Source organism: Calidris pugnax, unplaced genomic scaffold (genome assembly GCF_001431845.1).
Source record: "Calidris pugnax isolate Ruff unplaced genomic scaffold, ASM143184v1 scaffold44, whole genome shotgun sequence".
In the NCBI taxonomy this organism is placed as follows: Eukaryota; Metazoa; Chordata; class Aves; order Charadriiformes; family Scolopacidae; genus Calidris; species Calidris pugnax.
In genome coordinates this window covers 1215175-1228465 of record NW_015094506.1, presented here as the reverse complement: position 1 = coordinate 1228465, position 13291 = coordinate 1215175, and the positions used below count along the sequence as shown (strand labels likewise).

Genomic DNA, 13291 nt, shown 5'->3' with positions numbered 1-13291 from the left:
GACCCTACTATGAAGGAACAATGAAGAAAGGGAAGGAATATCTTCAGGCCACTTAGCAGCGTATCTGTAAAAAGGCAGAGTTCATTTCTTCAAAAACAAACATTCAAATGACTAAATCCAGGATAACCAGACCTCATGGCATCAACCTGGCAGAAGTATGACAAGGTTGTCTTCATGGCAGAGAGGGCCCAACTCCAGAGAAGCATGGGATGTGCCAGCAGAGCAAGCAACACGACTGTCATCAAAGCACTAGTAATGTGAGTACCATTGGTGTCACAAAATTAATGATTCTGACACACAGAGAGATCATTGTTCCCAGAAACAGCTTGAAAAAAAGTGAAAAGTTAGGATTTTTTAAATCAGTTAGAGCTGTATAATCTTATCTGAATGTTATGGGTGCGTTTCTGAAGCACTCATCACAAGGACAAAATAGTGCAAACCCAATGCAGCGTAGATTTCTCTTCTCCTTTTTATAGTCAGTGGAATAAAAAGAATCAGTGTAAGCTCTAAGAGGCCTAACTATATACTTCAGTGAAGTGAAAATTCTGTTGGAACAAGGCAATTCAACCACTGCAGGCAAATGTTAAAAATTAAGTCTAATCTTGGTGTTGATGGGAAACCGCCATCCACAGACTGTATAAATACCTACTCTTGGGTGTTTAATTATGTCAGGATTTGCACTGGTATGCCAGTGCTGTGAAGTAGAGAAGAGAAGAAAAAAGCAATACAACTTTTGACAGCAAAATAAAGTATATTTTACTTCCACTGGAGTTAATGGCAAAACTTCCTGACCCTACTGAAGCCAGCTGATTTTATACAAAACAAGATGAATCACCGAAATATCACCTAGAAAAGCACATAAGTATTACTGATTAAATAGCTTGTATTTTAACAGGAAATGTCATTTAATTTCCACTGCTGGAATTTCAAAAATATTTTAGAAAATAATATCAGCTGTCACAACAGTCATCAGTACCATTTACATGTATAGAAACACTGAGATCAATCCATCTTAAAAACAAATATGTAAGAAATGAAAAGTTCTAGCAACGTTTAGTCATCCAAGTCTTCCTTTAATTGAGCTCCAGCATCAGCCTGCAGATCTCATCAGGAAACTTTAACAGTGGTCTTGTTAGTTGCTCATTAGTTAATAAGACAACACTTGAAAGGTGCTCATAACATGCTACAACACATTTCCTCTTGGCAAGATACATTTTGATACTTGAGTACAGAATTAAATGGAATTTACTGCAGTAAACTAAGACTTCATTCTGCGTCTCCTGCTGTCATCCCACTTTTCACTGCAACCAGGTCAACCTATTTAATTCCTTAAGTTAGGCAAGAGGAAAGATTTATTTTGCACCAGTTTTAGTTCACACACAGTAAATGCAGCCATGTACTACAGCTCCTTATTTGTCAAGTCAAAGAGAAAGACAAACGTTTTGCTGCTGGTTCTTTGTAAAATTGCTCTGCTTCTGTTCAGACTTCTGAGTTGTTCTCTAGCATGACTTTATTCAGTTGTTTGTAAAACAAATTCATTTGTGTTCTAATATTACCATTGTAAAGAAAATCCCTTCCCTGTATTCTTTGTGTATTAAGTAACAATACAAAAATGCTTTTTACCTAATAAAACATTAAAGGAAAAAGGAAAACAGCATCTTTGAAAATTTCTACAAACTCACATCTACCATAACAGCGGTAGTATCCTGTTCTATGTGAAACATGTCAGATTTTTCTGTTAATAAAGATTATTAGCCAGGTACATTTTAAACAACATTCTTTTTCCTGGCAATTTAATAAAACTCTTCAAACAAGACAGACAAGTAGAGGGTTTGTATTTAAAGTGCTCTTTATCTGATGCAGCAAGTATTTGGCCGGTATCCTTCTGGTCTCTAAGTAGCACTCCACAGATGATTACAGGCAAGGCTGTGGGGAGGGGGGGCAGCGGTGGGAAAAGAGAACAAACTGTTCTAAGTTGTAGCTCTTGGTGAAACAGACCCTAGTGTCAGATGGGAGAGTACTACCAGAGCATAAAACAAACCCAACCTTTGTGGTTGAAACATTACCATGCACACACGTTCTTGCCACGATCTGAAGAGAAGGCAGATGTTAGTGCCTGGGATTTGCAATCTCCTGCAGTTAGGAAGCAAGCTCAGGGACTAGAAAACTCACTGAAGGAAAAAGCAGCCATCAAATGAACGCACGGCGAATGTCCATGGGGCGGCCCCGGCTGGGTCTAGGTGGAAACCTGTCACTGGGACCAGCTCGTCCTGGAAGTGTAGGGTTTGCTCCAGGCAAGGAACCAATTGGGTCAAAATGTGGTCTGAATGGAGGAAACTGGCCTGGTGCTTCTCCTGGGCCAGGAATGAGTGAGTTAATTGGGTCGCCAACATATGGAAGTGTTGGTCTCTCATCATATTCTCCACCAATGATCATTGGGGGATAAATTGGGTTTGACGGGAATGGGTTGGGAGGAAAGGGATTAGGATAGAATGGGTTGGGATGAAAGGGGATTGGATGAGGGGTAGGGGGCAGAAACATCATGTGTCTCCATCTCAGGGTCTCCTTCTTCTGTTTCAACTTTTTCTTGTATAGCTGCAGACAGAAACAAAGGCATTTTAAAGTTCTAGAAGTGATCTGTGTTCCACCTTCAGCAATTGCATTCAGCTCTGCAGCACTTCTCAGAAAAGCACTCCTTACCAGTTTGAAAACCCAGAACAGCAACTCCCCTGCCCACCAAAGACCAAACACAGCATCTCTGGAAGACCCATGACTTGGGCATGCATCATGCAACTTGTTAATGCTGTTTTCTCCTACTCTGACCAAACTCAGCATGTGTATATGTAACACCAGACTTGTAAACTAAAATTTAACTCAAAGTTACACATCCCAAAAATCTATATTTCTATTCTCAAATTAGCCCACGGAGACTAATCGCAGAGGGATTGTATAAAAGCCACCTACTTCTTTCCAGTCTGTGTCACGAGGCCTTGCAATAGGATCTACAAAGAGAAGCAAACAATTAAGAAAGGCAATCTATTCTATTTTTAAGTAGCATTCACATCACAGAAGCCCACAGTTTTGTCAGAACTTGAAGATTCAAGAGATGAAAACCCACTTTTGTTGAATAAATTTTTCATAAAGATAATGCATCTTAAAAAATATAAAGGACCATTCAATAGTTAATGTACTTGCACACCCCTTCTATCTAAAGCATCGTCTACAAAAGCAGAGAAATCCCAGAAACACTGTCCCCATCTTTGACTCCTGACTGCACTTCCTTTGATCACCTTATTTCTTCAATCTGTTGTGAGAAATTATAGCAAGAGTAAGTCTTCACTCCACTTTCAAATATCTGCAGCAGCCAGTACAGCAAGGTAGCCAGGGAAACATATGAAAACAAGAAAAATCTGCACTACACAATGGGAAGAACTATGTGGTCCACCAGTAATGGCTCAGCAGATTATCACCAGTTTTCCCGGCAAAAAACTGTGCATCCACCTGAATTACACCTGACCAACTCCACTGGTTAGCATCACCAATGACTGCATTTACTCCCAGTGTTTAAAAATCAGAAGTGATCACCTGACGAGCCTATTATGAAAAACCTGTCAGATCTAATCTCTCTGTTCACATGAGAATGCAATTAGAAAAATGTGTCTCAACATTACCTCGGAAATCTCGCAGATACATAAACCTCCACAGCAGCTGGTCATTGGAAGCTGTGTAAAGATCACGGCAAACAGCAGAGAGAGAGATGACTGAACGGACATCCAGAAGTCTGAAAATCCGAAGCTTGAGCTCAAGAGGAAGGACCACTAATCCAAACACATCTGGCAAGTTAAGAGCTACAAAGTGGAGAAAATAGAAGCATTACCTAATGGTGCAGAGTTTATCTCTGAAGATTATAAAAGGAAGGATGGAGATTATAATCTTTCCCTTAAATCATTTCCCTTTGATGCCTGAGTTACACCACTTTTCTCAGAAAGTACTGTGACGTGACTTCTTATAAGAGATCCCTTGCAACTCTGAGTACATTTACAGAGTGCACAAAATAGGGCAAATGGCACTTTATACTGACCACTACTGGCCACTAAGCCTAAGAAACATTCCACACACCTAACTATGTTTATAGGCTACAGAACAAAGAAATAGGTAAGGAAAAAAGACCTGCCCAATTTCATGAGCCCACAAAAAACACATTAAATGCAGAGCACATGCTTCACATAAAACCTTCCCACACTGAAGTCTAAAGGGAATTCCACTGAACAGCCTTCGAAGTACCAAGCTGAGACCTTTTACAGCAGCATCTATGCAGTGAAAGCCTGGCTTCCTACTGCTTCACAAACACCAGCTTGGGTTACTTCCTACCATCCTTTCCAAGCCCTCAATGATCAGTTACTGAGAAGATCATTCCTGGGAATAAACTTCCAAGTATGATGCTATATAAATTTTTCTGCTTTGACAAAGAAATGGATCAAAACTACAGGACTACTACCACAAAATCATTGTGGTACAATTTTCTTATCACTAAGTGTGGAAAACAGCCACTCCAGTCTCTTAAGTCAGGCCAGAGCAATCAAAAACACATATTAACATTTTCTGAGATACGAAGACTAATATGATTTCTTTAGAATGTATAAATTTCTTTATCCTTACTCTTTATGTACCCATCACTGACCAGCTTAAACACCTTTCCTTCAAGGCTTTAGATAGACCACCTTCCTTCCATCCTCAAAACTGAAGTACCATCTGTAATTATAAATATTTTCTCTCACCTTGTCGGGCAGCAGCCAGAAGAGAGTAAACCAGCTGGTCTTTAAAGAGACGGGATAATTTCTGGAGGTCTTTGTAAACACCTGCAACCTTTTCTATCAAAGAGGAGAGGTAAAAAGCTTAATTTCAGGAGGTTATAATGCAAAAATTATATATAAGCAGAAGAATTATTGTTTTCTTATAAGCAGAACTGTAATCTGTTTGTAATATTGATGGGAGCAACTCTGCAGCTAGAGTGTAACAATCATGCAATAAATAATTCAACAAACTACAGACCAGTTCCATGGTCAGGCAAGGCTTTCCTTTGGCCTTACAAAGCACCATAAGAAAAATACTCGAGTTCGTCAGGAACAAACTGACTCTCAAGCTCCCAGAGCTTCCTTTGTCAGATTTCAAAGCTCCTGGGTAACATGCATCTATGTTGTAAACGCCTGCAATATTCATTTTTCTGACAGGAGATGTTTTTCCATTCTGTTCTCTGAAGAAAGAGGAGCCAGAAGACTCTACCATTATATCAGACACATTTCAGCGTTCAGTTATTCTTCTAAAGCCTTTCAACTCGACTTGTATATCAGCAATTGGACAGGACACAGTGTAGAACACTGAGTCAGTCTCAGCTGCCTACAAAGCAGTTCATGTACTTCAGAGAACAAAAGGCTAGTCAGACCCTTGTGCTCACAAGGATCCACATCTATCTGGCTTTCACTCCTCCCCCCCCGACCTCAGCGCTCTCCAAAATGCCAAAATTAGAGGGAAAACTATGTGGTCAGCACATGTTTTCTGGCAAAGAGAATATAGCAATTACAGGGCCACAACGAGAGTGTAGGTACCATCAGCCTCTGAAGTCCTGAACTGCCAGGCAAAAAGGAGGTATAATCCAGCATTGCAGCCTCAGAGATTCACACATACGCTTTGGACTTCATAGATAACAGGCATATGGGCCAAAGGATGACTTGGGTTTCATAAGGCTCTTTCCTTACACTATTAATCCAAGAAACTCAAATTGTTTTAAAAGCAAAATGTGAATAAATGGCTACGTTTTGAATTCCTTTTACCACAAAGCTATGGCTAACCTAAATGGTAACCACATTTTTAGTCTGTCTCACTATTCTGTAGCTATTTAGTCCTCTACTGAAGTATATCCTTACCCACTGTGTCACTTCTTTACTTTTCAGTTTACTACTGTGAGAATCATAGCTCAGTCATACCTGGCTCCTGAAAGCAAACAAAGGATGCTGGCAATAGCTGTATTCTCTTAACACCTTTAATCTCTTTGTTGATTTTCAATGTTGCTGCAAATATAAGAAAAAAATACATTTTAAAATTTATAACACATTGAGAGATGACAGACCACTTCATTACCCTTCAGAGGTGTTTTACTTTCCTCCCTTTCCAGATCTCCTCAAGGAAAATACCCAACTATAGCAAGCAGCTAGACAAATAAAAAATTTCAGAAAAATAAAATGGAACTTAAAATAGAAGGGAATAAACAAAGACCTTGGTGACAGAAACCATGCAAGACCACTTCATTACCCTTCAGAGGTGTTTTGCTTTCCTCCCTTTCCAGATCTCAAGGAAAATACCCAACTATAGAAAGCAGCTAGACAAATAGAAGATTTCAGAAAAATAAAATGGAACTTAAAATAGAAGGGAATAAACAAAGACCTTGGTGACAGAAACCATGCAATTACAGGGAAAGAGATGTAACATAGCTAAGAGAGGCATACAGAAAGCCATTATATAACCCAGTCATTAAAGAAATACTAACAACAGAAAGACTCAACAAGCTTACTATATGAGCACTATACACATGGTAGTTACAACACTGTCCTAAATCTAACCTTAACCTGATGTGGTTTAAACATTTGATCAGAATGTGTACAAGTTCTGAGAAAACATATGTGCTTATACAAATTGGCATAATCAGTTACAAGTTTTACAAATAAACATAAAAATTTTGATCTGATATCTTGAAAATAGAGTCAAGTCCCAGTTTAATATCAGTTCCACAAAAATGTGGAATGGCTCAAAGGCTAAATAAGAGACCACAGTTGAACTGTTAGTGTGCTACGGGAAAGATTATACATTAAAGCTGAAGAATACATTGTCTGATCAGTTACAAGTTTTACAAATAAACATAAAGTTTTTGATCTGATATCTTGAAAATAGAATCAAGTCCCAGTTTAATATCAGTTCTACAAAAATGTGGAATTGCTCAAAGGCTAAATAAAATATGAAAAAGAAAGAAAAAAAAAAACCAACCAACCAAAAAGACTTCCCTAAATTTTCTGGAGACCACAGTTGAATTGTTAGTGTGCTACAGGAAAGATTATATATTAAAGCTGAAGAATAGATAGTCTAGAAGTTGTTTGTAAGTCTTGCAAAGAACATGAGACAAGACAAAATACTGTAGCTGGAGCAAATCTACCTCTTTTAATGTTTGGCAATGTATATGAAACACAAAACAAGAAATAGACTTTACAACATTGCAATGAAAAGGCCAGCTGAATCTTCTAAGCATTGATCTGTTCTAATTAGAGGGAGCGAAAAAGTTAACGTGGAGACCGAAAACGCCAAGAATATTCAACATCAGGAAGTGGCATCACTTGCACCTCAGCGACCTGGATAATCAAGGTGCAGTTCTCAACAGAGTGCAGAAAACCACATTTAAGTTTTCTTTTGCTAAACAATGGTGATTTAGCAATGTGCATCCAGGATAAAAACTTGACTAACTTACCATTAATAGCAACAAGATCTCCCAAAGGCACACAAGTCAAACCAGCAGAACCTTCTTCACAAAGGGGATGTGTGTACTGTAGCTTATAAACACCATTCCCTCTCCATTTCTCTGGCATAGACACTGCCTTGGCTTCTGTCCCCTAAAAATACAGAGATAACACTGCCATGCTTTAACAATGTACCAAGATTAAGGGGTAAAAAAAGAGAATTAAAAAGGTAGGAAATGCCAGAATGCTGCCTGCAAATCTTAGTTTAGAAATCTTAGTTTAGAAGCTGCCTGCAAATCTTAGTTTAGAAGTTTAGTCCCAATGCACGTTATGGCAGACTATAAATGCATGATTATATACTATTTTCCCCAAGACTAGCACCAAATCTAAGGAGAAGTTTAGTAATTTTTTGTCCTGTCCCAGTTTCTGACAAGGAAGGCTGTTCAGTGAGCAAAAACCTCTGAGACATATACTTCATTCTGTCATTTATTCCAGTATTCTAATCCTGCACATACGTTAATTTACTACGTGAAAAACATGTTATTGCACGTTTTCTGTGAACTCCCAAGGTCTGACAGGGCATGAACAATAATAGCCTAAAATGCATTCAAAACTGTGAGTGCACTAACAGTTTTTCCTTTTCATTCTGGCATGAAAAGGCTCAGATGGAAACCCAGAGAGGGACAGAACAAAATCGTAACTACAAACAGCCTCCCTCTCTTCTTAAATCTGCAAAGCAGTCATCTTCCCTACTTCTAAGCCTACTGACTGACATAAACAAACCTTCTTCCCAGGGCCAAAGATATTCTTCAGATAGTATTTCAGGCTACAGGAATGCAATTAACTTAGCAGATTTATTAAATTGGTATTGGTCAACCAGACACCTAAAGTGACCCCTTACATGTGCTTAGTTAGCCTCACCGCAAGAAAAAAACAATGAGAATTTAAACATCTTCCCCAAGAAGGGTTTTTTTTGCATATCCAGCCACATTCTAGTAAACACACCATGAAAATCTGAAAGTCTAAAGGGGAAGGTGAATTCATAGATTGTACTGAGGTACAGTGCTCAAGTACGAGTTAGATACCTCTGTAGATGAGGGGAAGCAAAGCATAACTGAGCTCAGTTGAAGCAAATACAGAATTTGAGACAACATTTTGGCAGACCTAGGCCTTGTTAACCAGCATCTGAACGGGATACATTTGAGTCGATGGTGATGCTTACGGCAAAGCTTCAACAAGTGCTACAATCTAAGCACATCTACACAAGCTCAAAGGTATAAAGCAGAAACAGGAAATTATCAGCTGGATCCCAGTGAGGCTGAGGACTAAAGAAACACAGGGACAGACCTCTCACACCTAAAAGCTGCTCTAAGCTTTATCCTTAAGGTTTACTGGTCAGGGAAATTAGAGAAGATGATACTTCAGCAGCCCCTGCTGCTGACTGACATACACAATGCCAGAAGTGGCTCTTCAGATGCATCTCGTATCACACATTCCCATTAGATTCCACTGCTTTCTTGTACTGACCAAGAAATTTCCTGATTGGTTGTGCACCTACCTGAGGCACATAGCCTGTCTCCATCATGAGAAGATGTACTAAAACAATCAAGGCATCAGTGGCACTGGTACACTCAGCAGAAAGGTAGAGCATCTCTAAGGAATGTGGTATTTCACCATCAGCAGCTTCACTGCACAGCATGGGTTCGGAGGGATAGGAACCTGTACCTTCTTCCAGGTCAACATCTTCTGGGACTAATCCAGAAGGATATTCTAGGCTGGATCCTGCCTTCAAGGGAAAGCAAAACATATCTTCATTTAGAAAATTACACCTCTACATACATAAATATTATTTGTCTGCTTATTCCAATCCTCACAGGCACCAAGTCTAAAGAGAACATCTGTTGTTCACTTAGTGGCCAGCCCAGCCCAAACCACAACTGATTTCTCATGCAAGTTGTACACATTCATTACATCTCCATTTTCTAGCAACCCAACTGGAGACTGTTGTAATTATACACTGTAATTTTTGATATTTATAATGCAAACCCTTCATTTGATTGTATATACTACTTGAACACAAAGTGATAATATATTAAACCTTCATTACAGAATTTTCACAACATACACAGGAATAATTTACTCACTGTAGTACCACTATTTATTTAAATATAGCCAAAATGCATGGCAAGTAAACAAAATTATAAGTTGGACTGCTTCAAAACACAATAGACCTAAAAATCTGGAGGAAAAAAATCATCAGTGGAGTGTATCTGCTGACACTTGAGGAGCATCTGTGATTTTATTGTGGCTTCCTTTCTTCTACCAAAATCACACCATATTATTACAATAATTAATAAAACTGCTCACAGACACATTTAAAAAAAAAAAAATTAGTGAATGAAAACTACAAGCAGACTTACCTAAGGAAAGGAAAGAGAGTCTAAAGGAGCTGTAGCCATTTCTCCCCCATATCCACACCCAATGGTACTAGACACCCCTATGTATGAGGTCGGCATGACCATCCATCCATGGAACATCCCTTCTCTCATTAACAGCAATGCACATAGCCCCAGTTAAATATAGATTTGCAGATTTCTAGAGCTCTTCTACAACGACACTTGGTTGCTTAGAAATTTTCCTGCCATCTTTCACCCCATTTTTGGAGGAAGATGTGAGAATCTCATCTTGCCTTTGAATATTAAACAAATGTGAAATGGATATTTCTGCAGGACTTACTATGGTCTGACCGACACATATAAGGAGCTTGCATGCTCACAGCACCATGTAAGGACTGTGGCTCCTGACAAGAATCAATGGGACAACAGTCCAACAACATTTTCTTTCATTACTTATAATTCTTTTTACCCTAAATCTTAGTTTTCATACCTCGAAAGTAGTATTTTTAAAAGATCACTTACCCATATTCCTCATATAAAGGTTGCATTAAGGAACATTTTGTATTTGGAATTAGTTCCAAAACAAAAAACTACTTGCTTTGAAAGAATGTTGGAAGACAACTTCTCCCCAGTTTCTCAACCTCCTGTCTAAAAAGGACAGGATCATAAAATGAGATAAGACATGGCACTAGGCTGTACCTGCAGTCTCCACCAGGGAGACTCCATTCACCACAGGACCCAGCAGTTGGTGGGAGCTGTTACCTGCTTAACTATTGCACGTACTGATACACAGAAAACAAACCACTGAGTAATATGCAAAAAAATGGGCTTAGTGGCTGCATGCAGCCTTGGGGTCACGCAGACATATGTCTGTGAGTCACGAGGCAGGAGCTATCACAGGAACACAACCTCCACGCACCAGACAGACAGGCTTCACTCTATGGCAGGCCGTCTGAATCACAGGGAGCTGTTATAACCTATTAGAAAGGAATAGTCCACTCATCTTGTGAGTGGTGTTTCTGACGGGCAGTGTCTGTTGCATTTGCTAAATACCTAGAACCAGTTTCCTCAAGCAGACAGCACTAAGGCAGCTAAGGATCACATTCCTAACTTCCTTACGCAAAGCGCACGTTTCAGCAAAAACATTCATTCCTGTAAAAATATCAGACCTGAAACATCTCCGGGTCTCTGAACAGCTAATACACAATAAACAGAGACAAATTTTCATCCAAAGAACTGGCTATATATCGGACAAGTACGAAGAGCCAAATCTTCTGAAGAGATTATTCACTATATAGTTAGCCAATTGGCACAACACAATATATTCTTTTTGTGTCTTGTGTTGTACAGGGCAATTCTCATGTACTTACCCTCTCATCACTCTTTTGAACTTCCACCTGAGCTTTCTGTTTGTCAGATTGCTCATTCTGCCCTTCTTCTTTTGGACTGTTGGCCTGACTTTTGTTGGTGGTCAAGGTGGACGGCTCATGGCCATTCTGAAGTGGAGGAGGCGCAGAAGGAGGAAGTGTAGGAGGAGGAGGAGGTAGGTTGGGTTGTCCATCTGCTTCTTCCAGTAATAAGCATATCAAATCACCAGAAACAATCCCATACGAAGCTAAGGTCTTCTGATCTTCTGTGAGAGCATCTTTTCTGTTCAATGTTATCGAAAACTCAATATCAGAACTGCAAAATAGAAAAAAAGTAAGAAAACATGATTGGCTGCACCTGGGTAACTGCACACAGAGGTAATGTTAGAAATGCACACTGTACACTACAACACAACTTTGCCACAGGTTTTAATCCATTAATAATTAGCTATATATTAAAGGACGGGTAAGGAAAAAAATATGGCATGAAATTATTTCCCCTATTTTTCTCTCCAAGTACATTTTAAGTAGCCATAGCCACTTGGTAGGCATAACTTCATTTACAGTAATTGCTCATAAAACATTTATGAAGGGAAGCAAACAAGCGCCCTTCAAATTAGAAGATACCATACCTGACAAAACAAGCCTTAAATAAACTGCTGGCTCAGATAATTTAAAAACAAGATAGTGTTGCAGATTCAACCACCTTGCTTTCCCATTAAGCAAAACATTAATTTGAAAAGGTCAGCAGCTGCCCTCCAGTATACTAGGTGCAAATGAGGGTAATAAGAAAAAAACGCCTAAAGTTACAAAGTCACAAAAAAAGCCCAAACAGAAATGAAACTGGTTAGCACAAAAGCAGCTATCCAGTATCAGCTATGAAACACACCCACTGTGGGGAAAAAAGCAGTAACTTCAGGTTTCTGCTGCTCATGCTGCTATGCAACACAGTGCTGTCCTATCAAATGGGTGTTTCATTAGTGAAACATTTGTACGTTGCAACTAATTAGTGATTTGTGAATGCAAGCTACCATCAAAAAATGAGCCCCTTCTGCAGATGTTTCTTAAATTCATTTTGCAGACTTTCCTATAAAGGCTACCATGAGTTCTTCATAAATAAAACGTTTATGAAATTTAAACCCACAGATTGTCCAAGAAGCCTGCAAAACTGTAAAATGAACACCCTACAAAAGGTATTGTAAAGTAAAGGCCACAAGGAAATTTAAGTCAGCTCTGAGTAAGCTGCAACCTGTATTTCACAGCTGAGCATTTCCCAAAGTTTCAGTTTCCTGTTCTGCAGTGAACGGCTGGGAAGCAAAACTCATTTGAAGCTGCAGTGACCCACTGCCCCACCCCCGTTGAATCCTTTTGGTTGCAAGAGACCTTTAAGATCATCAAATCCAACGGCTAACCAAGCAACGCACTAAATCGTGTCCCTCAGCACCATGTCTAGGATGGTGACTCTACCACTTCCCTGGGCAGCCTGCTCCAATGCTTGACAACCCTTTAGCTGAAGACATTTTTCCTAATACCCATCCTAAACCTCCCTTGGTGCTATTGGAGGCCATTATCGCTTGTTACCTGGGACAAGAGACCAGCACCCACCTCACTACACCCTCCTTTCAGGTAGCTGTAGGGAGTGATACGGTCTCCCCTCAGCTTTCTTGCCTCCAGACTGAGGAACCCCAGCTCCCTCAGCTGCTCCTCATAAGACTTGTGTTCTAGACCCCTCATCGGCTTCCTCGCCCTTCTCTGGACATCTCAATGTCCTTCCTGTAGCAAGAGGCCCAGCACCGAACACACTACACGGGGCTCAGCAGCAAGCCTTGCACGAGCTTCAGCAAGGAGCCCCCGTTACCCGGCTAAACCCTTCCAGGCCGGCAATCTTCTAACCCCCGGGATGCATCACCCAGCCCCCGGCAGGAGCCCCCTTTCCCCCTTCCAGAGGGGTGGCTTAGCCGGAGGAAGGACTGTAGGCCCCGTGGGCCCGGAGGGCCGCCCCGTCCTTCCCCCGCCCGCCCCGCAG

The 13291-nt window shown here is 40.1% G+C and overlaps 1 protein-coding gene across 1 annotated transcript in view; it reads right to left on the bottom strand.

Annotated features, from left to right (window-relative positions):
- Positions 1-731: 731 nt before the first annotated feature.
- Positions 732-13291, bottom strand: part of FBXO7 (F-box protein 7) — a 12947-nt gene continuing 387 nt past the window's right edge. The window contains exons 2-9 of the mRNA XM_014963578.1: positions 11269-11581; positions 9061-9288; positions 7514-7655; positions 5985-6068; positions 4779-4871; positions 3672-3848; positions 2965-3002; positions 732-2595 (exon numbers count right to left, since the gene is read on the bottom strand). Of these exons, the coding sequence (XP_014819064.1) occupies positions 2191-2595; positions 2965-3002; positions 3672-3848; positions 4779-4871; positions 5985-6068; positions 7514-7655; positions 9061-9288; positions 11269-11581 (1480 nt within the window). The 3' untranslated portion in view covers positions 732-2190. The remainder of the gene's footprint in view (positions 2596-2964; positions 3003-3671; positions 3849-4778; positions 4872-5984; positions 6069-7513; positions 7656-9060; positions 9289-11268; positions 11582-13291) is intronic.